Source organism: Cygnus atratus, chromosome 17 (assembly GCF_013377495.2).
Source record: "Cygnus atratus isolate AKBS03 ecotype Queensland, Australia chromosome 17, CAtr_DNAZoo_HiC_assembly, whole genome shotgun sequence".
NCBI lineage: Eukaryota > Metazoa > Chordata > Aves > Anseriformes > Anatidae > Cygnus > Cygnus atratus.
The window spans coordinates 5,783,733-5,805,281 of NC_066378.1; the positions used below are offsets into that span (position 1 = coordinate 5,783,733).

The 21,549-nt window shown below is 56.6% G+C and overlaps 5 protein-coding genes across 5 annotated transcripts; 4 read left to right on the plus strand and 1 right to left on the minus strand.

The window, feature by feature from the left end:
* The first annotated feature begins 2,573 nt into the window (after positions 1-2,573).
* Positions 2,574-3,928, plus strand: CHCHD10 (coiled-coil-helix-coiled-coil-helix domain containing 10). Its single transcript, XM_035556736.2, has 4 exons — positions 2,574-2,685; positions 2,772-2,949; positions 3,075-3,228; positions 3,666-3,928. The coding sequence occupies exons 1-4, from the start codon at positions 2,630-2,632 to the stop codon at positions 3,683-3,685; spliced, it is 408 nt and encodes a 135-aa protein (XP_035412629.1). The 5' UTR covers positions 2,574-2,629; the 3' UTR covers positions 3,686-3,928.
* A 1,234-nt stretch (positions 3,929-5,162) lies between these two features.
* On the minus strand, positions 5,163-7,781 carry C17H22orf15 (chromosome 17 C22orf15 homolog). Its single transcript, XM_050714278.1, has 5 exons — positions 7,757-7,781; positions 6,568-6,654; positions 6,194-6,319; positions 5,763-5,837; positions 5,163-5,278 (listed from the first exon to the last, which is right to left on the minus strand). The coding sequence occupies exons 1-5, from the start codon at positions 7,779-7,781 to the stop codon at positions 5,163-5,165; spliced, it is 429 nt and encodes a 142-aa protein (XP_050570235.1).
* Positions 7,782-9,415: 1,634 nt separating this feature from the next.
* Positions 9,416-13,535, plus strand: LOC118252921 (uncharacterized). The gene is made up of 6 exons (XM_050714221.1): positions 9,416-9,562; positions 10,372-10,725; positions 11,067-11,423; positions 12,458-12,532; positions 13,042-13,184; positions 13,317-13,535. The coding sequence occupies exons 1-6, from the start codon at positions 9,517-9,519 to the stop codon at positions 13,368-13,370; spliced, it is 1,029 nt and encodes a 342-aa protein (XP_050570178.1). The 5' UTR covers positions 9,416-9,516; the 3' UTR covers positions 13,371-13,535.
* Positions 13,536-14,886: 1,351 nt separating this feature from the next.
* On the plus strand, positions 14,887-15,487 carry VPREB3 (V-set pre-B cell surrogate light chain 3). The gene is made up of 2 exons (XM_035556735.1): positions 14,887-14,935; positions 15,159-15,487. Exons 1-2 carry the CDS (start codon positions 14,887-14,889, stop codon positions 15,485-15,487), a joined length of 378 nt encoding a protein of 125 aa, XP_035412628.1.
* Positions 15,488-16,279: 792 nt separating this feature from the next.
* On the plus strand, positions 16,280-18,695 carry LOC118252919 (vacuolar protein sorting-associated protein 29-like). The gene is made up of 4 exons (XM_035556734.2): positions 16,280-16,340; positions 16,696-16,884; positions 17,452-17,687; positions 18,254-18,695. The coding sequence occupies exons 1-4, from the start codon at positions 16,338-16,340 to the stop codon at positions 18,369-18,371; spliced, it is 546 nt and encodes a 181-aa protein (XP_035412627.1). The 5' UTR covers positions 16,280-16,337; the 3' UTR covers positions 18,372-18,695.
* Positions 18,696-21,549: the final 2,854 nt, after the last annotated feature.

Sequence of the window (21,549 nt, forward strand, 5' to 3'; positions counted from 1 at the left end):
GTTATGCGAGGAGGGATCTTCTGGAGCAGGAGAGAGAGGCAGAAACAAGTTACCCGATAGAACCAAAGATGGCATTTAGGCTGAAAAATAGAGGGAATTAGGAAGTTTGGCCCCTGTTGTGGGGATACTCAGCTGCAGACGGGCTGCGTTAAACCAGCCCTGGTGCAGAGAAGCGCTGCTAGCAGGGCTCTGTGCAGGGGGACGTGGTGCAGCGCTCGCAGCGCCAGTGCTGCCGACTGCCGGAGCGGGACCTGAGCGCAGGGGCTGGGGGCACACGGCTGCGAGTGGGGCTGTGCATGCGGAGCCTTGTCAGGCAGACACACAGAATTACCTCATTAGTAAAGCATCAGTAGCCAGGTTCCTCAACACATACCCTTCCTCCCACAGCACGGAACAACTTTGTGTCTAATTAACCAAATCAAAGGGTCCCAGAGAGGCAGCTTGAAGGGACGCCCTCAGCTTGAAGCCCAGGAGCCTTCAGCAAGTTGTGTGCATGGTGGAACCAAGGAGCCTTCATTTCCTATGGCTGGATGTCTTGCATTCCCTACACCCCCCAAAATCCCCGTTTCTTCCCCTCTAGCACATGCCCAGCTTCTTTTTGTGGCTGTGGATGCTGGAGCAGGGAAGAGGATGTGGTGCAGTACCTCCACACTGATGTGGAGAGCTGGGTCTTTTCCTGGGGGCTTCCACACAGCAGGGTCCTCTTTGAGTTTGTCCTTTTCTCCCCTCCTGCCCTTTTTTTCTCAACTCCTGTTCCCCCCTCTGCAGGAGTGGGTCTGCCTGGCAGGGGCAGACTGGGTGCAGGAGGAATGAGTGTCCTTCCCTGAGGAATTGGGGCTAGGAGATGGAATTGGGGCAGGTGCTGCCACACAGGGGCTTGTCACTTACATTTTGCCAGTTTGGCAACTGCTCTCTCCTGTTCGTTAATGGGAGAAAGGCAGATGCTGAATGTAAAATGTTGCTGTTCCCTCTGAGATGAGACATGTTGTGCTCTGTCTGGGGCATAGCACCACTGCCAGGGCAGGAGAGCTCCCCAGCGCTGCGGGAGGAAGGAATTTGGGGTGCTGTCTCCCCAGAAGAAACCAATCTAATTTTCAGGCAAAATCCCTCTCCGTAGAAGCATGGGAGCTGCATCCGTCCTTCTGCAAGCCCCATCTGCCCAGCTCCTGCAGCCCGGGGCTGGCTTGCTTTACAAACACTTTTCTCATCCCCTCACGCTAGAAACTTGATTCTACAAAACACTTTCACAGCAGATAATTACCAACCCTGCAATGACTTAGCTCTCTAATTCCTGCCAGTCAATGAACCGGCCCAAAGAGCTGCTTTTTGTAAGTTGCTGAATGTATGAACACAGCCCTGGAGCCAGAATGTAGCATAGATTTTTTTTTTTCCCTGGACAATTTCCGCATCCTTGTCAATTTTGGAAATTTCTTTAACTCCCCAGGACAGAAGGAACATCCCAAGATGGAGGTAACCAGGCCTGGGACACACCGAGCAGCCACGGACCTGCAGCGCCCCAGGAGCCCAGCTGCGGTGCCCGGGAAGGGGCGATGGTCAGGAGATTGGTTTGAAGGGATAGCTGGCGTCTGCCAGCCTGTCTGTCGGTGATTTGAGGGCTCAGCTGGGACGTCTCCACGTGTTCCTGCCTCCCAACAACGTCCACGCCTTGCACAGGTTTCCTTGATCTTCTGGTTTGTATCCAGAGGGCTGCTGCAAAAACCGTTGTGCTGGCCAATGGCTTAGACCACACCATTGCTCCCCGCGCTCCTCCCCGCTCCCTCTGCCCCACGTGCAGACCGCTCACCCTCCCTTCCCCAGCCCTTCATTATCCACCTCCTCTCTTCCAACAAGCCCCTTCACGCTCTCCTGCTGTGCTCCTCACCCCTGGGAGAAGCAGCCCCTGAGCACGTTTAGCCCCTGAGCGCTGGGAAGCAGCCCCACAGCCACCCCCGGCCCTCCTCGCGGCTCGTCCTCGCCCCAGCACCTGCAGAGCCCCTCGCGCGGGCTGTGCCGGGCCGGCTGCCGGCCGGCGGTGCCTCGGTGCTCCCGGCCGCGCGCACCCAGCGGTTATTTGCGATTCTTCGCTCCTGCCCGGACTGCCCGGGGCTTTGACCTTCGCGATGCAGACACCGAGCCCCGATTAGCTGAGTGGGGACTGGGGGGCAGCGCCACGGTGCGGGTGCGGGCACAGCGGGACGCCCCGCTTCGCTCAGCCCCTCAAGGGGTGGCTGTGGCACAACGGGACCGGCCGAGGCGCGGAGCCAGCCCCCGGCACGGCACAGGGAGACCCGCCGCCGGTGCCCCCTGCAGGCAGCCGCCATTTATTTATTCCTTCTTTAAGCTGCTCCCTTCCTGCGGCGCCCCCTCCCGTTACCGCGGCGGGCCCTGAGGTGAGGCGAGGCCCCGCCCCCCCGCCCCGCGCGCCCCCTGGCGGACACGAGCGTGCGCGGGCACGGGGCCGCCCCCCTCCATCGCGCACGCGCCCAGCAGGAAGCCCCGCCTTCCCTCAGAAGGGCGAGGGCGGGAGCGGCTTCGGGAGCGGCGAGCGCGCGTGCGCGCATTGCGTCACGTGGCGGCGGGGCCCGCTCTTAAGGCGGCGCGCGGGGCGGGCGCGAGGCATTCTGAGGCGATGGCGCGCGGCGGTAGGAGCGTGGCGCGGCCCGCGGCGGCACCGGCACCGGCCAGGTACGGGACGGGCTGAGGGGGCCGGGGCGGGCTGAGGGGGGCCTGGCGGGGCTTCCCCCCGCTCCTGACCCGCTCCTCTCCCGCAGCCCGGCCCCAGCCGCCCCGGTGCCGGCGGCGCAGCCGGCGCAGCCCGGGCTGATGGCGCAGATGGCCAGCACGGCGGCCGGCGTGGCCGTGGGGTCCGCCGTGGGGCACGTCGTGGGCAGCGCCCTCACCGGAGCCTTCAGCGGCTCCTCCGAGCCCACCAAGGCGGCCCCGGCGCAGGTAGGAGCCCGCGTGTCCTTGTGCCGCCCTTGCGGGGCCGGGCTGCGGTGCCCAGGCCGTGTGGATCGGCCCCAGCGGCGCGGAGCCTGCCCGAGCTGCGCCCCTAACCCCGTCCTCGCCTCCAGGAGCCTCGCCAGCAGCCTGTGTACCAGCAGCAGTCGCCCTACGGGCCCTGCCACTACGAGATGAAGCAGTTCCTGGAGTGTGCTACCAACCAGAGAGACCTGACCTTGTGTGAGGGCTTCAACGAGGCGCTGAAGCAGTGCAAATATAGTAATGGTAAGTCTAAGTCCTAGCGGCAGGGCTGGGTGGTGAGGGAGCTGCGGCTGGGAGAATGCCAGAGTGTTTGAAGGTTGTGCAAACAAGCTGCTGAGCGAGCGGTGCCCTTCAAGGTTCTAAGTAGGAAGTGGTTTTGCCTGCGTGAGTGCCTTTTCTGTCACCTGGAATGCTGAAGGGAACCGGAAAGGGCAGGAGAGGTGGCCCTGACCACGTCCCTGAAAGTGACAAGATTGTAGATAACTTCACAGAGCTTCCTTTTTGTTGCTTTGAGAAGCCTGCTGCTTTTACCACCTGCTTTCCTAGCTCCTGCTGCACCTATTAATAGTAGATTTCAGTCCTTATGTCTTAAGGTGATCACCTTAGGCAGGAGAGTTTTTATTTAACTGCAGCTGCTGGAATGTGCACCTAATGCTGACCTTGTGTTTTCTCCCATGTAGGTGTTTCCTCTCTCCTGTGAGGAGTCTGCCCACTTGTAGGGAGAAGAAGAGCCTGGTGTAGAGCCCTGATGCCTGCAAGGAGTGGAAGGAAGGATGGACAGGTGATGAGCTGGAGGGAACAGGCTGACCAGATCGGAGTCTTCTAGGGGTAACTTACTTCTGGAGTAATAGGGAAGTAAAGGAACGGTTGGATTTGTGATTCTGGAGTTCAGATAGTGCTGTATTTATTATGGAGAAATAAAGAAGTTTATTTGGAACTATCACCTATGCATTTTCTTTATTTAATATTTGAGCTAAAACTAAGCTACCCAGATATTACCCATATTATCCCCTTTCAGGACAAGGCATGTCTGTTTGTGTGTTTCTGCAAGCAGGAGGTACAGCCCAGCAGCAAGAACTGTGCCTGCATGGCATGGCAAAATTAGATGCACAACTGAGCTGAGATCAGATTGGCAACACTCCAGACAGAGCAGGGGCTGGAGAGAGGTAATCTGAGATATCGACAGTATTTTCAGTAACATTCTTGCATTGATAACCTCTTCCTGAAGAGCCATGTTCTGACCCAGGAGCTAGGAAAGCGTGACCTGTCTGGCTGCATGACTCAGATACAGCCAGCTGATCTTCCTTAGTGACTTATGCAATGTTCTCAAGGTCAACAGCTAAAGGTGAAGCTCAGGGCTGCTTTCTATTTCTGCCATCATGGCAGAACAGCCTCATTACGGCTGCCTGCAGGCTCTTCTCAGGAGACCCTACTTGGCAGCAGATCATAGGGACTGCTGCTGAAGGTCCTGTCCCTTTCAAATATCAGAACTTAAATGCTTGATGGAAGTCAGTGTTCTGAGCTGTGCCTGTCCTTAACCGGGGTGCCTTGCGCTCTCCTGAGAGGCGGCCAAGTTAGAAAGGTGCCAGAGACTCAAAGCCTGAGTGCTGTTGTGTGCTGAGCTGCTCCAGTGCGAGCAGGAGGAACCACTGTAAGTGGAACCACTGAGTCTCATCTTGCTGCCTTCAAGAAATATTTAACTTGGTGTGTGCTGGTCTGCATGGAGAGGCTGCTAGGGAAAGCTATCTAGCATACCTGCAGCGAGTGTGTGCTGTCTTCTGACCCATCCTGGCAAGTTTCAGCAATGCTTCTGCAGTTGACACTGTAGATGTCTCTTGAATGACTTTTCCTGCTGACTGCAGGGGATGGTGAGTCTCCAGGAGGCCCCTGCCAGTGCGGTGGAGGTGTTCAGGGCAGACTTACCCAATGAGCTGAGGCAGGAGGCGCGGTTCCTTGTTGCTCAGTGCAGGTCATGCTGTGGGGATGTGAATGACACCTTGAAGCAGGAGGCAGCTGCTGGTGCCTGGCTGGGGTGCTGTTTGCATGTTGGTGCAGCTTTAGTTGCAGAGCATCAGAGGAGAGTGGGGGGTCCTGGTGGGGTCGGGGGCTCAGGCAGCACTGTGGTGAGTCCTGGAGGCGGTCACTGCACTTGTGCTTGTTCCCATCAGGCCCTTTCCTCATCTAGGGGTGCTCTTTGGCTCTGAGCTCTTCTTGGGCTGAGCCCTCCTCTGCAAGGAGCCTTTCCTCCACTGCTCTCTCATTGGGGTGTTTGCTGAGAGCTTCTGCAGCCGATCTGTGGAGCAATCCCCAAAGAGTTTGGTCCTTTCCTGCTGTGTCAGTTGCCCACTGGTGTGTTAAGTGAGGAGATGCTGAGCTGTGAGACTGCAGCCTGGGAGGTGGACATCTGAGCCTCCCCAGCTCATGTCCCTCCCTGCCTGCCCCAGGAGCTGACTCCTTGCCTTGCACCCCTCCCAGCTGTGGGGCTGGTGCTGTACTCTGTACAGCTTGGTGTGGGGAGGGTGGGCAGCAGCGCCTGCTGTTGTGGTAGGCAGGAGGGGCTCTGCAAAGCAGCTCTGCCTGCTGATTGTCCCCTCTTGCTGCCTGAATTCACCTGCTGATACCCACAGGTGACAATGCTCTCACAGCAGTACCAGTCCTGAAGCTGTGCTGAGGGGGCACTGCGATGCAGAGGAGCGCTGTCCCCTGGATGGTGTGCAAGGGGAGTCACGCCTGCGCCCTCGTCTCCTCTGGAGACCAGGTGGGTGCCTGACTCTTACCTGCGAGGTCAGGGTGGTGTTTCCCCAGGTTCTCCAGTAAGGATTCGTAGCAGGTAGCTTCAGTGCTTTGTTCTCCTACCAGCAGAATGGGAAAAGTGGGTTAATCCCTATCTTGGCTGAAAATTGGGATCAAGACTTGGAATTGGGGCAGGTGGCTCTGTCATGAAACTCCTCCTCCCTCAGAGCTGCTACCTTGGACTCAGGATACAGCTCTAGTTTCTTTGTGAGCTGGCTTTTCTTTCTCCTGAGAGCTACTGTGTGGTGTCCAAACAACTGCTGGACAGAGACCCTGTCCAAAGGCACATCTGTGTTGGTAGGCTGTGACAAGGTGTCACTGGTGTGCGGGGCAGTTCCTTGCAGTGCTACCCACCCCTGCAGCAGACCCGTCCTGGCCCAGAGGCTGAGCTGTGCTGCCTTGCTGAGGAACTTACTGATGGCTCTGACGAGGATGTAGCGTTGCCTTTCCCGTAGGTATTTACTGGCAAACTCAGATGCAGGATTTTCCACTTTGCTTAGGTTCATCAAGGCCCCTGCTTCATCCACAAGATCGATGCAGTCTGGAGGGGAAGAGATGTGTAAAGATCCCGTGTGTCCCTTCAACCTCTACAAGCTGGTACGGGCTTAGAGATACTTCCCTTGGCAAGCTACGCTATGAAGAGAACGTACTGAGGTCTGCAGGGGAGGGTGTCTGCTACCCCTGTGTTTTTGGGATGACCTGCAACTCCCACACAACCCTTTTGATACCCTCTGCTGCTTCTCTAAGGCTCTGCCTCCGGGGCGATGGCTGCTCGCGAGCACTCGGTACCTTCTGTCCTGCACTGACACTTCCTCTTCAGGTGGGCGGTGAGGATCAGGACGCGGCACTGCAGGTTCACCAGCTCCTGGCAGTTGGCTGTGGGCAGGGAATGAGAAGTGGGTAAGCGAGGTCACCCTGGATCCAGGGGCCCCGCTGACATCAAAGGGGGGTGCTGTCATGGGCAGCAGAGCTGGGGGCCCTGCGTGGCCTTTCAGCTGGGCTTTGAGCTTGTGGTATTATGGGCTGTGTCTGCTGTGCTGGGAATGTGCCAGGCTAGGAGCTGGGATGAGCATTCTGATTTGGGGAAAGCTGTTCTGCTTCATGAAGCATCTGTCCTTTAACTTAGGTTCCTCAAATAGGAGTAGGAAAAATCCACGAGCCCTGGCCCAGGTGTTCCCCTTCCATGAACTTGTCCAGGTCACAAGGGGAAGGAGCTGGACATCTCAGCTGAGTCACCGGGGGATGTTTTGGCCGTGAACTCTCACCGAGTGTGTCACGATGGAGAAATCTCCAGGGCTGACAAACGTCAGCAGTCAGAGCTGGGGAGGCAATTGAAATAGCAGAGGAAACAAAGGTGTAGGCCCACGTGTGTCTGGCAGCTTCAGCACTGAGTGTTTGGGGTCAGGTGAAGGCTCCTAGCCAAGTGGGGGCAAGGCCAGGACAGAGTCTGCCCGTTTCCTCATTCCCTGCTGTGGGTGCTTGCACTCCGAAGCCAACGGCTGGGGTTAGAGCGAGGGGAACCCTTCCCACAAAGCGGGGAGCAGAGGAACTGCTGGCAGCTGTCATTGCCTGGTGACTTTCTGTCTAGACAAGCAAAGCCCCCTCCAGCGATTTCCTCAGAGCTGCAAAGCTGGGAATGTGCAGCAAGGACAACCTGGAGGGAGTTTACCCTGCAGGTGGTGCTGGCTGCAGCCCAGTAATCCACCCCTTGCCTGGCCTCCCTTCCTGTGGGTAACCGAGCCCTGCTGACATGGTTTTCCTCTGTGAGTCAGCGTGCAGGGATTAAATATCTCCATCAGGTAATTTTATAAAATAAATAGATGGAGCAGAGGCTGCTGACCTGCTCTGGTAGAGCTCTCCTGCCCTGTTCCCTGGCCACGGGGCGTTGCTGTGCATCAAGGCGCTGTGTCCCTGCCTCCCCGTGGGGCCACCGCCTGGCACCGAGAGCGACCTCGAAGCCAGCGCTTTCCCCACGTACCTCCGTATCTCACCGTGACGAACATTGTGCTTCCTGGCGGGGGCTGGAGGCGAGGGGCTGCGATGTCCTGCGCGCAGTGGGGGTGACAAAGTGCCTGGGTGTTGTGCGCCGAGAGGAGGGGCAGCGTTTCCAGCCGACACTGTCGTGGTTTCAATAGCAGATTTCCCAGCAACGGGGAATGGCCCCCGTAGATTCCTGAGCCTCCTGTGGCTGGGCACTGGGAGAGGAGGGGTAGAGCAGGGCTTTGTTAACAACAGCCTTTCAGGAGGCTGCTCCGAGTCTGTCTCTTCACAGTGCTGGTGATTCCTGACCCTTGTTTGCCCTGCAGCCCCTCTGAGTGCCAGACCGTGCCTGCCCGGCTGTGCCCAGCATCAATGCTGGTTCATGTTTGCTCTTGGGCTTCGCACAGGCAGTTGCTTTTCTGCCCCTCTGTGCCACCAGAGCAATCTGCGTTGGCCATGCAGCAGCTGCTTAGTGCCCAGATGTTGCCATGCACATTCAGCAGTGCTTACAGGGTACCGTAGCATCATCCCCTGTAGCATCATCCCCTTTTCTTGCAGAGATGCCAAGACACACAGGTGAAATCCTGTCCTGAGGACCTGAATGGTGGGACCTAGTACTGACGCTGAGGCACAAGGAGTAATCTGCGGAGAGCTGTGCTATGTAGCTGGTACTCACAGCTCTGTGGACAAATCTCCTCCCTCCAAATCTCCTTGCATGGAGAAAGGGCCCTATGGCTGTGCGCGATGCAGCAGGGTATGTGTGGGCAGAGCTGTGCTCACAGCACTGCTCTTCTGATTTCTCTCCTGAGAAGCTGTGAAACCACAGAGCAGAGCAGAAGTCTGGTTCCCAGCCTCTCAGAGCTGGGGCTGGTTGTGCTGCAGCTATCGCTGCTGGGTCAGCCTAAAAGCAGCCTGTTGCCCTGTGACCCTGGTTTCCATATCTAACACCTCTGAGGGCTTGCTATGCTGCAGGGCACAGCTGCTGTTGTACCAGGCTGTGGAGGACCCATTTTTCCCTTACAGGTGCTGTGGTGTGGTATCACAGCTCTCTCTAGTCCTCACATGTGAGCCAAGAGATGACCACAGCAGGAGGGTTGTGTTCTGAGGCACCGGGAGAGTTTGTGCACCACCGCTTGGTATTTATGCTCTCAGGGTGGTGATAGAGCCCACCCTCTATCGGGAGAGTCCCTGGAGCAAGCAGAACAGGCATGGAGAGCACGTTTCTGTGATTAAAAACAATTCTTACATGGAGGAAATTGCCCCCTCACCCCAGCCTGAGTGTTCACACACTGTGTCCTGCCCCGGGGGCTCAGCCTCATGCTGGGGCAGCTCGGTGGGAAGGCGCGGGGAGCAGGTGGAGCAGCATCAGTGCAGCGCTTTGCCCCCTGCCCTACAGGGGCTGTGGCCTCCAGCGGGTGGGCTCCTCTCCTGCCTCCAAACACAGCAGGGGATGGACCTGGGGGGCTGCCTTGGGCAGCCGGGAGGCTCGGAGTGACCCTGTGCCGTTGCTTTGAGCAGACCCCAGCACGGCGGGTGCCTGGGGCCTCCCCGTGCCCCGGACTTGGTCCAAAATAGATGTGACCTGGTGGGATAAAGCCACCCCGAGGGACAGCCTGTGCTGAGGGTTGTTAGCGGAGCTGTTTCGCACCGTCCTGCGCACACGTAGCGCGCGGGCAGCTCCTCCCTGTGAGGTGAGAGATCGGGTGCTGCTGGGAGGCCTCCTCCTGCCTTGGCTGCTGGAGACCGCCGGGGCTGGGCATGGCGCTCACCCTCGTCCTCCTGCCACTGCTGCTCCTGCCCTGGGGTAAGTGCCTGCTCCGTCCCTTCGCCCTGTTGGGAGGCACTGGGACTGTCCTGCCTCAGCCTCACCCTGCTTTGGGTTTTTTTGTGTGGGTGTGCTTTGAAAGCCTTACTCCCTCACACTGCTTGTTATCCCCCGCCATGCTGGGCCTCTTTGGAGCCCCCCTGAAATTGAGAGAAACGAGCAAACAGCTCCTGATGTATTTTGCAAAAGTATCTGGATGCTGAATTGGAGACAGAAATACTAGCTCAGAGGCACAGTGTAAGGAACTTGAGTGCATCCGTTTGTTGATCAAGATCTAGTGTGCTGATAACCAAAAATAATAAGTCTGCAAGGTTTTTACAGTTGCTCGGGTGAAACCTTCGCTGCCACCTCCCCATCGCTTATTTCAGTTGATGAAATCTTACCTTCTGCAGGGTTGTTGTTGTCTAGGCACCCTTCGTGGTACTGGGTAGGAAGCTGTTCCTGGCAGAGTTCTGTGCTGTGTCTCTGAGCAGGGATGCGCAGGCTGCAGTAACTGGGGACTCCCATGGCTTTAGGGGCCGCTGGGCATGCAGATGAGCCCCAGGCTCCCTGCAGCTCTGTCTGGAGCTAGGGAGAGGTTTAGGGAGGGAGAATTTGGTTGGGGCATCTGTGAGCTCTGTGAACCCCCCAAAGAGATGAAATTGGTGGGGCAGCTGTCGGGCCCTCACCTGGGGCATTTGCTCTGTGCTCAATACCTGAATCGAGCGCAGTGCTGCAGGATGGAGTCAGTGTGCCTGCTCCTTGCCTGGGAGCAGGAATCGGGGCTCTCCTCCAATTCTCGCTTTCAGGTTCAGGGACTCTTGGATGTCTTGAGAGTCAAGTGGTTCTTGTGACTGAAGGGGAGCCTGTGGTTATGGAGTGTCCTTTCCGCAAGCAAACTGGCAGTGGTAAGCCCTTCTATGAGTTCATCTGGAGCCACAGGAACGAGTTAAGAAGGATCCTGCAGTTTAGGATGACACGGTCCAATGCCTCCTGTGCGCATCGCAGCGAAGGTCACTTCAGCGGCACTGTGGATTTTGAAAGGAGCGTGAGCTTTCTCAACATCTCAGAAGTGCTTATGAATGACACTGGCCCTTACCTCTGCTATGTGAAGACAGGGAGCAGCAACCCCACCAAAAAGGTGACTCACCTGCTCGTTAGAGGTGAGTCCATGTCTCGTGTTTTCCCCTTTCTTTCCTTCCAGCATTACGCCTGTGCATCCCTGAGAAAGCGTAGTCCTCTCTTGTCAGAGTGGCTTCCCAAAGCCTTTGGGAAGTGTTAGCCTTGTTGGACTGAGCTCAGGCAAGGGACCTGCCCCCGTGTTGGGAAAAGGAGCATGGTTTGCATTTTAACACCTAGCCTTACAGAGTTTTGTTTTACATTCCCACTGGCTTGTGCAGCCCCCAGTAACTTTTGTGGGCAAAGTGCTTTGCCTGAGCTGGCATTATGCAGGCATCAAAGCAGCTCTGACATGACCACCCACGTGAACCTCTCTTCTTTGCAGGTCGGCAGCCGTGGGCAGCCTCTGGGGGCCTCAGCTTCTCTGTACCTCAAGGAGGCGAAGTCACCTTGGACTGTGATTTCCCTGCCAACCTGACCAGGAACTTCACCAACCTCTTTTGGCTGCACGAGCAAGACCAGAGCCCACCCCGACTCGTAGCATGGCACCTCACATCCAGTTTCCAGAACAATAGCGGCAGCATTGGGAGTCGTTTCCAGAGCATATTTGATCTGGAAAATCACCAGAGCCGTCTCACCATTACTGGGCTGGAAGAGGAGGACGGTGGCTGGTACCAGTGTGAGGGCCTGGGAGAGCTTTCAGGCAGGCAGAGAGGGACGAGAACCAACCTTGTTGTGAAAGGTGAGTTTGTTTTCTGGGACCTTGTGGGGCAAGCAAAATCCTTCTGCTCTGGTAAGTCTTTGCATTTCACAGTCAGTCTAATCCATGGGCTTGATCTGCTCGGGGCTTGATGACAGGGTGCATGTGACACTTCTCAGCTGGGACGCATCTTAACGTGCGGGGTGCCTCTCGTTCACCTTGCACTGCCCTGCAGAGCGTGGTGAGTGCAGGCAGGCAACAGCTGGAGCTGTGTCTGCAGCACGCTCGTACCTGCAACAGGCTGAGAGGGCTGGCTGCCCAAAGTGTGAGCTGCTGTTGTGCTGCAATGGAAAAGCTTTGCAAGGTCAGAAAACATGAAAGCGAGATGCACAGATAAATGTGAAGTGTCTACAAAACCACAGAATGTTATCTGTGAAGAGATACAGGTTACGTGCCCCTTGCTGCAGGTGGTCATCTGTAAAAGATATTGATCACCTTGATGTGGTTCTTTCAGGAACCGATTTTCATCTCTACCTAACAATGACATGGATTTTTAATGCATTTAGTTTAATGTGTACGAGTGCCTTTTATCCAGTGTTACTCAGTAACAAATCCCAGCAGAATTGTTCACTGTGTTTGCAGCCTGGCCAATTAATCCAGAACATGTTTAGTTGAAATTATGCAGTAATTTGGACTCACCATAACTCAAGTGGGAAATACATGATGTGAGGATAAAGCAGGACCCTGTTTTGTAGTGTAGGACATGCCATGTCCCTGCTGATTTGGTGCCAAAAAGATGTGATTCGTATTTCAGAAGAAACTCTTAAAATTTGCTGGTTCTTGTGTTCTTGTTCCCACATCCTCATGCCTGTGGTGGGGTGGGCATGGCCTGCCTCCTCAATGCTGTTAGCCTTTTTTCACAGGTTTTCTTCAATGTCTTACCCACGGCCCCTAGCTGCAGAGGTCGGAGTCTTCCATGTTTTCACTGAAACCACCAACCCACTTGCAGGTTTGTGTGTCCCAGTATATATGACAATATGAACTCTAGGAGTACAAGCCTGCATTCTCCTTTCCAGGCTCCTCGGCTGTCCTGCTGGTTGCTTTGGGGAGTGTTGCGTTTGCCGTCATGGCTCTGTGCTTGTACTTTCTGTGTAAGTAATACTGGGCAAGGAACACGGCTTCACCCAGACATCACCTCACACCTTATCACAGCAGCGGCCTGATCTGTCTCCTGCATCTCTGTGAGGATACTGACTCTTCAGCAACATGGCCAGGCCCTCACCTGCACTGTGCTGTGTCCTCTGCTGACACCTTGCTGCATCCCTTGTGGTCTCAGCCGAGCGTGGGGCACCGGGAGCAGATGGGACTCACGTGGGTGGCACTGCATCAGGCCACTGCTGCCACGTGGAGGAGCGTGACAGGAGGCCAAAAGCTCCTCCATGCCCTGGTAGAATGTCTTTCAGCAGTTAGTGTGATACGGGGTTCAGCCTTTGGACTGTAAGGAGGTGTAGAGCAGGCCATTATAGTGGGGAACAACCGTCAGGAAAAATCCTTCCGATAGCGACTGGTCCCGGTCTGTGAGCAGGGAGGCTGTGTTAGAGCCGTGCTATTTCAGCGTGGGCTGCTCCAGCAGAGCTGTGTCCCCTCTGCTCTGTTTCAGACAAGCATCGCATCCAGCTGAGGAGACGGCGCACCTTGCAGGACGCATCGGATCCCTGCTGCAGGCCCGCAGAGGACGGCGTGAGGCAGCCCGCAGGCAGGGAAGCTGTCAGTGTCAGCACTGGCAGCATGGCAGAGTACAGCGTGAGTGCAGTGCCGGGCAGAGCCCAGCCATTGCCGACTCCTGCAGCAGTGCAGGGGCTGGTGACGGAGCCCTGGGGAGGAAGCCACGGATGGGGCTGCTGGGCGGTAACCGAGGCTGTTGTTTGTTCACAGCTCCTCACTTTCCCGGGAAGGAATGCCGCTGCAGGGGTCCGGGGACAACGATGACAGCCCAGGAGAGCCCAGTGGGACGGAGGGAGCTGTGCTGTGCTTCCGGTATTCATGGCACTGTGGATAATTCCCCTCCACTGTGTATCATGCAAAGGTCCCTAGCAAAACCTTCTCTCCCTTGATGGTTGTTTTTTGTATTCAATTAAAGCCTCTCGAGGACAGACTGTGTGTACATTCAGTCTCTGCTGTACCTGGCTGTTCTGGCTCCTTGTGGAGCTGGCTTACAGCTGCTCTGTATCCAGCCGGGCTCAGATCAACCCTTGCACCATCCCCAGGGGCTGATGCTACCCACCAGACACAGCCACATCCTCCTCCCGTGGAGGAAAAGCCTGGCAGCTCTGCAGGATGAAGCAAGGCCTGCATGGGGGACTTCCCTAACCCAGGGTAGGAGAGAGGTGCTGATGTCTCTGTTCCTATTGCTGTCCCATCAAAACAGCACTCCAACACTCCACAGCCTCAGGGGAAGCACAGACAGCAAATCCCTGCCCAACCCCAAGCAGGGCCAGTGTGTTTCAGCCTCCTCGTGGGGCTGTACGACCATGGCAGCTGTGTGCCCAGCCACACGCAGGGCCATGCAGTCCCACCAGGCACAACCCAAACCTTGCTGCCTCCTGTGCTGCAAGCACGCAGCCCACTCCCAAGCGATGGTGGCTCTGAGGAGCCTCAGCCACCACCTTTTGCTCTCATTTTGCTCTCACTGCTCCCTGGGGAGGCTGTGTCACAGTAAATTGGTCAAGGTTGCGTAGGGGGAAGTAATTGCTTTTGTTAGACCAGCTGATAGAGAAGAGGGGAAAAAATAGCTGAGCCGTTGGGCACGTGTGCCCTTGTTGAGACCACTGCAGCGTGTCGAAGCAGAGCGAACATCCGTCTTGCTGGCAGGCCATAGCACTCAGTCTTTGGGACCAGAGTTGCAGTGTTGGGGTGGTGTAACGAGGCAGGACCCTGTCCCGGAGCTCGTGGCTCCATTTTCCCTCAAACACAGAGCATGCTCAACCACTCACAAAAATCTTGGGCTTGGAGATGCCTTGGGAGCTGGGCTGCAGAGGTGTGCGTGCTCTGTGGTGGTGTTACAGACAGGAGGGCCTTCACACCCACTGATTCTGGAAGCTCTTTGCTTTACTGGTCTGCAGTCCTTCCTCACCAGACACCACCTGTGCTGCAGCCACAGCCCCCCGCACTGTGTCCCTCAGTAAATGTCTTCTGGAAGGTCAACTTGTTTTTGGTGGTGTCCCCACCATTGTACCCCAGTACCAAGGGCAGTGGAGCAGGCTGACATGCGCAAGGCTGTGCCTGGAGGTGAAGGTGTTGATGCTGGGCTCTCGCCCCACTGACTCGAGCCCCCTTGCTGAAGCCCAGTTGCAGCAAATGGAGCAACACGGGCAGCTGAAGTCCCCCAGCCCCCTGTGTGATTTACATACACCTCACTAGCAGCACATCAGCCCGGGCTTGCGCAGTACCACAGCCCGTCTCCAAAACAGCCTCCCTTCCTCTGCTCCCCATCCTGGCCCCTGCCATGGCCCTGGGCTTCGTGGTCCTACTGCTGGTGGGGACAGCAGGGACAGGTAAGGGCAGCGTGGCTACACTAGTTGATGCTGGGGAAGGTGGGCAGGACTGAGGTGTGTACGGGCAATGTTCAGCCGAGCTGGGAGGTGTGCTCCAAGGCTATGTGGTGCAATGAGTGGGGTTGCGCAGTGGGGGACACCTAAAGAGGGTTAGGGAATGTTTTGGGGCTGGGGTTGGTTGGGCACAGCTCCCCATCAGTAACCGCATACCTGGTATGTGCAGCCTGCAAGGCTCAGCAGGTGCTGACCCAGCCGACCACCGTGCTGGTGCTGCCCGGGCAGACCGCCCGGCTGTCCTGCACCCTCAGCCCCCAGTACAACATCACCGACTTCGGCATCACCTGGTACCAGCAGCGCCCGGGGCAGGCCCTCAGGTACCTGCTCTACTACAACTCGGAGCACGACAACCACAAACCCGCCAGGATTCCTGACCGCTTCTTCGCTACCAAAGACCTTGCCCGCAACGCCTGCATCCTCACCATCACGGACGCCCAGGAGGAAGACAACGGCAGATATTACTGCTCGCTGTCCTCCACCAACAGCTGGCTGTAGCAGTGGGGAGCGGAACCGGCTTGCCCCGTGCACCGTGATGTGATGCAGGGCTGGACGGAAGGGGCACAGACCTCCTGCTGCCCGGGGCCAGCCCAGCGCAGTGCCGCAGCCGCCTCACTTCCCTCCCCTCCCCTCCCTTCCCTCACCTTCTCTCCCTCACCTTCCTTCCCTCCCCTCCCCTCCCTTCATCTCCCCTCACAGCCCCGCTCTCCCCACATCCCAGCAGTGGTGGGAGCACGGGGCCATGCCGCGGGGTGCCTGAGCTGGTGGCCGGCAGGGGTTGCGGTTTGGTAAAGGCAATAAAAATGTTCGCCCCCCCCCAGCGCCGCGCTTCTGGCTTCGTCTCTGTGTGCCCTGCCCCCGCCGCCATCTTGTCGCCCCCCGCCGCCATTTTGTGCCGCCCCCCGCGCCCCCCGCCGCCATTTTGTGTCGCCCCCCAGCGCTACCCCGGCTCCTGAGGGGGGACAGGGGGCGCGGGGCGGCACGGGCGCTGCTGGCCGCTCCGCACGAGCATGGGCACGCAGGGGGGGAGAGGCGTTTTTCCGTTAAATTCTCGCAGATTACGTAAAAACGCTATGGGAAAAAGGTGGGGGGGGATGCTTGGGGGGGGGGACACAACGCCTCAACGTCCCGCTCGCAGCAGGGACCGCACCAGAGCGCATGCGCAGCACAGCCGCGCACCCCTGGGGAGGGGGTGCTAGGGGGCGTGGCAGGGGAGAGTGGGGCGTCACGTGGGGCGGAGCGGGCGCTGCCATTGGCTTGTGGGAGGGGAAAAGGAGGCGCGTTACTTCCTGGTTACCGCAGTCCGCGTCGGGGTAACGGGGCGGGCGGAGCTCTGTGGCGCAGCACGATGGTGAGCGGCCGCCTCGGATCGCCTCCCACCGCGGGGCTGCGGCGGTGCCTGCGGGCCCCGAGGCTCGATTTTCTGCCGTGCTCTCTGCACCCCTGCTGTCGCTGGGTGGTGAATTCCCTCCGCGGGGGAGCGAGAGCCTAGAGCCCGCCGTGCTGCCCGGGGGGAGGAGCGTGGGCCTGCCCTGCCGGCCCCTCGGGCACTGAGGGGCTGATCCCGGGAGGCTGAACCCAAAAGAAATCCCTGCCGGGCCCGTAAAGGCTGCTGGAATTAGCAAGCGCCCCGGAGCTGCTAACTGGCTTTGTACTGCTGAGTAAGGTGGCTTAAAACTCTTTCTTTCCTCCTGCTGTGTGTGAAGCTGGTGTTAGTACTCGGGGACCTTCACATCCCGCACCGATGCAGCGGTCTGCCCGTGAAGTTCAAGAACCTGCTGGTTCCAGGAAAAATCCAGCACATCTTGTGCACGGGAAACCTCTGCACCAAGGAGAGCTATGACTACCTCAGAACTTTGGCTGGGGACATTCATGTTGTTAGGGGGGACTCTGAGGTAATGTTCTTGCTGCTCTTAATTCCCCCGTTCATTGTCCTGCATGCTGTGGCTGTCTCAGTGAAACCTGGGAGGTCCTTCAGTGTTAGCAATTACTGAGTGGTAAGGTGCTGGGATAGGAAATAGGAATAAGTAAGACTGAAGAAACAAAATACCTTTCTAGATGTTTCTCATCCCATTTGCAACAAGGGAGGACTTGGTGTGCAGTGGTAAAACAGGCACTTAATTTGTACGAAGGCCTGTACAAGTCTTCTTGTGACTGTTGTGAAGCCACTGCAGCTTGCTTGGGAGTCACAGGCACGGGGGATGTGTGCGTATTTAGTTACTGCTGAGTAGCCCTGAAGCTCCTGATGCCCACACAGTTCCCGTCAGGCACGAGATCCCAGTTCTTTGCTCTGCAGTTGCTCTTTGCTGACATGGTGCAGGCATCCCAGGGTGTGTGCACTGAGAGAGACATTGGGAGCTTGGGTGGTGACGGGTGGGTTTGTGTCTTGGGTCACGTGACCCTGCACAGTGTTGATGAGGGGTCTTTGGCCAATTTCTAACCCTTGTGTTTCGCCTTCTCAGAGTCTGAATTATCCTGAACAGAAGGTTGTAACTGTTGGGCAGTTCAGAATTGGGTTGATTCACGGCCATCAGGTTATTCCCTGGGGTGATGTGGCCAGCCTGGCACTGCTACAGAGGCAGCTGGATGTGGACATTCTCATCTCAGGACACACACACAAATTTGAAGCATTTGAACACGAAAATAAGTTCTACATCAACCCAGGGTCAGCTACAGGAGCCTACAGTGCTTTAGAAACGTGAGTGAAATGAGCTTGAACTTCCCAGTGCAGCACAGCTCATGCACGTTACCCCAAATGTGTGTGTGTTGAGCCCCCATGTTGCAGAGCAGTGCTGAGCCACTGTGACATGCAGGCCATCTCTCCTCTTCCCAGAGAATGCAGCCTGACACTCCCCCTGTTAACAAGATTTTTAGTTCATGAATTGGGCCTGATGGCCTAGCACTGGTGTGTCTGGTGCAGGCTGCTTCCTGGGCCTGCAGAGGGGTGAGCTGCTGCAGCTTCTCGGAGTTGTCTTGCCTTCTGGTGTCTTCCAGGAGCTGCATGCTGACCTCTTGTAGGAAATGAGGCCTTTCGAGGCACTTCCAGGGTCTGAGAGACACAGCAGCTGGCACATCCAGTCGTGAGAGCTGTTCTTGGGAATTGCAGCTCTGAGCTGCTGCTGTCAGTGCCTCTGAGCTGTGGTACTACCCAGATCCCTGCAGCCCTTTGCAATCAATTGTTTTAGAACACATTCACACAAGATAGGTTAATAACAAGAATTATAAGCTAATCAGGGTGATTGACAAAGTATGTTTTCATTCCAGGAACATTATCCCTTCATTTGTACTGATGGATATCCAGGCTTCCACGGTTGTGACCTATGTATACCAACTAATTGAGGATGATGTGAAAGTGGAAAGGATTGAGTTCAAGAAATACTGATGCATCTTTAAACCTGCTTGCTAACTTCATGCTGCCTCTGTCCTTCTCTTTCCAGTTTAAATGGGGACAGGCCACGGGGGGGTGCTGTTGCAGCAGCATGTTTGGTTGTAAATGGACTGCAACATTAATGATGGTGAGCTCGCAAAGCGTAGTCTTGGTTCGTGATCGAGGTTTGAAGCAGAAGAAACTTGATTAGCTCGTCAAAAACATGCTGTGTCCAAGAAGCAGGTGCTGTGCTCCTGGCCTGGAGAGGTAGAAAGGGTGGTGGTAGCTGGGACAGAACATATGTAAAATAAGCATAAATAAACCTATATTTTCATGTGACTGGGTCCTATTTATTATTCCTTAACTGAGAATGGGGGCAGGAACCGAGTCCAAGGGGCCTCTCTGGGGCCTGAAAGGGAGCCTCTGTTTGCTTCCCGAGGAATACCATGAAACCTTCCTGCAGTGGTTGGAGCTGTCTGAGGACTTGTAACAGCCCTGATGGCCCTGGGGTTCCCTCGCAGTGCCTGTGCAAGGCCTGTGGTGGGCAGGAGGCACTGCTGCAGCACGGGGCTGTTGGTGTTTCTATAGATCACAGTGACAGGGCCAGTGCTGGGGGTCTTCTGCTGGTACCAGCCATAGCCACCGCTACTCCCAGAGCAGGTGATCTGCACGGTGTGTCCCAGGTTTGCCAACTTCAAAAATGGCTGAGTCAGTGCTGCCTGGACCAGGGAACCTGGAGAGGAGAGAGGGGAGAAAATTGGGCTCAGCGAGTGCCCCACCCGCACACCCCTCACCGTGCTCCGACGGGACAGGCATCGCCACCATCCAACGCAGCCATGGGCATGTTGGAGCATCAGAGCCCAGCACAGAGGCAGCTCTAGCAGTAGCAGAAGGACTGGGCTGCCAGCACCAACAGGTGCCAGGGCTGGGGGTAATGCAGTGCTGTGCCTCTGAGAGGAAAGGGATGGTGAGAGCCCTGTCCCCAGAATCACCTCCCATGCAGCAAAGTACGACAGGAAGGATACTCACAGCCATGGCCACGCATGGGGACGGAAACCTGCCTCAGCCCCATAGTCCTGCTCAGCCATCAGGGAGAAGGGCAGAAAGCCTCCATTTTTAACTCTGGTCTGTACCTCTGAGGTGCTTTTACCTCCCTGGGCAGCTGAACTCCGTCACAACTGTGCTCTCACTCCCCCTCCTCAGAAGGAGAGGGGAAGAAGAAAGTATGCTGGAAAGAAAAAAGGAAAAGCTCATGGCTTGAGCTATGGAGGATGTAGTTAAAAGGAAAGGAAGAGGAAAAAAAAAAAAAAAAACAACAAACAGCAAAGGCCATGTAGAAGCACAGAAAGAGAAAAAGTTATTCTCTCATTCGCATCACCAAGTGATGCTGGGCCACATCCTGCAAAGCAGGACCACAATACACACAGTGGTTGTTTGGGAAGACAGACAGCTTCGTAACGAGAGCCCCACCTCTCCGTCCCTTTCCCACCTTTATTGCTGAGTATGACCTTGTATGGCGTGGAATATCCCTTTGGTCGGCTTAGGCCTGCTGCCTGGTGATGTCCCTTCCCCACCTCATGCCCACCGCAGCCTGCTGGCTCCTGGGGGGCCTGGGTGGAGTCCTGGTGCTGTGCCAGCACTGCTCAGCACCAGACACAGCACTGGTGTCATAGCAGTGGTGTTCTAGCGACAAGCGCAGGGCACAGCACTGTATGGGCTGCTGCAGGGAAAGCTAACTCCATCCCAGGCAGACCCAGCACAACCCCACCCGTTATTCCATGCTATCTGTGTCACACTCAGACTCTACATACATCAGCACATCGTTCTTCTCATCAGCACCGTTCCCTGTCCTTTAACAGATACACAGACAGGTACTTCTTTTTACTTGACAATCCTCTCCCAAAATGTCCATAAGAACTGCTGAAGGTTAAGACTTCATCTGCCAAAGTGGTCACCCAGGAAAAGCAGAGTAGGATAACTGGAGGCCACCACCAGCTTCTGGACCACATCTCCCTGCGCCACTGAAACACCACCACTGCTGTCGGAGCTCCCGCAGTAATAGACGGCCTCGTCCCCAGCTTGGACCCCAGTGATGGTTAACGTGGCTGTGGAGCCAGATTTGGAACCAAAGAATCGTGAAGGGATGCCTGAGGGTCTGTTGCTGCTGGCATAGATCACGGTGACAGGGGCACTGCCAGGGGTCTTCTGCTGGTGCCAGCCATAACCATCTTTACTCCCGGAGCAGGTGATCTGCACGGTGTCTCCCGGGTTCGCCGACTTCGAGGCCGGCTGAGTCAGCGCTGCCTGGACCAGGGAACCTGGAGAGGGAGAGGAGAGAGGGGAGAAAACGGGGCTCAGCGAGTGCCCCACATGCACAGACCTCACCGCACAGCAGTGGGACAAGGATGGTCCCAGTGCCAAAAGATCTTGGTCCCACCCAGGGAGCCACAGCCCCACACAGACAACAGACAGAGTCCCAGGGCCCCTGCAAGGAGAGATGGAAGCAGCAGCAAGAGAGGCACCAATGGGAGCAGGCAATGGGGCTGGGGACAATATAAATCCGTGCCTGTTTTAGGGACAGGAACAAGACACACCAGCCCAGTGGTGCTGGTTAAGTGACGCAGAGAGATGTGGAAGTGAGGGAGAGACGGGAGCTAAAGATGAAGGTTTTCTGCCCTTCTCTGTCATGGCTGCAGCTGAGCTCTCTTCTCTTCCAGCGGTGGTGTTCCCTTTCCCAGTTCATGGGGAGGTCTGTGTGGGGCACTCGCTGAGCCCGTTTTCTCCCCTCTCTCCTCTCCCTCTCCAGGTTCCCTGGTCCAGGCAGCAACAACTCAGCCGGCCTCGGTGTCAGCAAACCTGGGAGAAACTGTTTGGATCACTTGCTCCAGGGATACTGGCAACTACTTTGGCTGGTACCAGCAGAAGACGCCTGGCACTGCCCCCGTCACTGTGATCTATAGTGACAGCAAGAGACCCTCAGGCATCCCTTCGCGATTCTCTGGTTCCAAATCTGGCTCCACAGCCACGTTAACCATCACTGGTGTCCAAGCCGAAGACGAGGCCATCTATTACTGCGGGAGCTACGACTACTGTGGGAGCTACGACTACGAAGTTGGTGAATCCGGGAGACACTGTGCAGATCACCTGCTCCAGGGGTAGCAGTGCCAGTGACGGCAACTATTGGTATGCCTGG

What these genes read in the sequence shown, in the direction of transcription:
- CHCHD10 (XM_035556736.2), top strand. Translation starts at nt 2,630, where the DNA reads ATGGCGCGCGGCGGTAGGAGCGTGGCGCGGCCCGCGGCGGCACCGGCA. An exon ending in GCGGCACCGGCACCGGCCAG is followed by an intron (nt 2,686 to 2,771) that starts GTACGGGACGGG and finishes CCTCTCCCGCAG; the next exon opens with CCCGGCCCCAGCCGCCCCGG. An exon ending in GCAGTGCAAATATAGTAATG is followed by an intron (nt 3,229 to 3,665) that starts GTAAGTCTAAGT and finishes TCTCCCATGTAG; the next exon opens with GTGTTTCCTCTCTCCTGTGA.
- C17H22orf15 (XM_050714278.1), bottom strand. Translation starts at nt 7,781, where the DNA reads ATGTTCGTCACGGTGAGATACGGAG. An exon ending in GTGTCAGTGCAGGACAGAAG is followed by an intron (nt 6,320 to 6,567) that starts GTACCGAGTGCT and finishes CTTCCCCTCCAG; the next exon opens with ACTGCATCGATCTTGTGGAT. An exon ending in ACACCACCCTGACCTCGCAG is followed by an intron (nt 5,279 to 5,762) that starts GTAAGAGTCAGG and finishes ATTGCTCCACAG; the next exon opens with ATCGGCTGCAGAAGCTCTCA.
- LOC118252921 (XM_050714221.1), top strand. Translation starts at nt 9,517, where the DNA reads ATGGCGCTCACCCTCGTCCTCCTGCCACTGCTGCTCCTGCCCTGGG. An exon ending in GACTCACCTGCTCGTTAGAG is followed by an intron (nt 10,726 to 11,066) that starts GTGAGTCCATGT and finishes TCTTCTTTGCAG; the next exon opens with GTCGGCAGCCGTGGGCAGCC. An exon ending in GCAGCATGGCAGAGTACAGC is followed by an intron (nt 13,185 to 13,316) that starts GTGAGTGCAGTG and finishes GTTTGTTCACAG; the next exon opens with CTCCTCACTTTCCCGGGAAG.
- VPREB3 (XM_035556735.1), top strand. Translation starts at nt 14,887, where the DNA reads ATGGCCCTGGGCTTCGTGGTCCTACTGCTGGTGGGGACAGCAGGGACA. An exon ending in GGTGGGGACAGCAGGGACAG is followed by an intron (nt 14,936 to 15,158) that starts GTAAGGGCAGCG and finishes TGGTATGTGCAG; the next exon opens with CCTGCAAGGCTCAGCAGGTG.
- LOC118252919 (XM_035556734.2), top strand. An exon ending in TTGTTAGGGGGGACTCTGAG is followed by an intron (nt 16,885 to 17,451) that starts GTAATGTTCTTG and finishes TCGCCTTCTCAG; the next exon opens with AGTCTGAATTATCCTGAACA. An exon ending in GCCTACAGTGCTTTAGAAAC is followed by an intron (nt 17,688 to 18,253) that starts GTGAGTGAAATG and finishes TTTTCATTCCAG; the next exon opens with GAACATTATCCCTTCATTTG.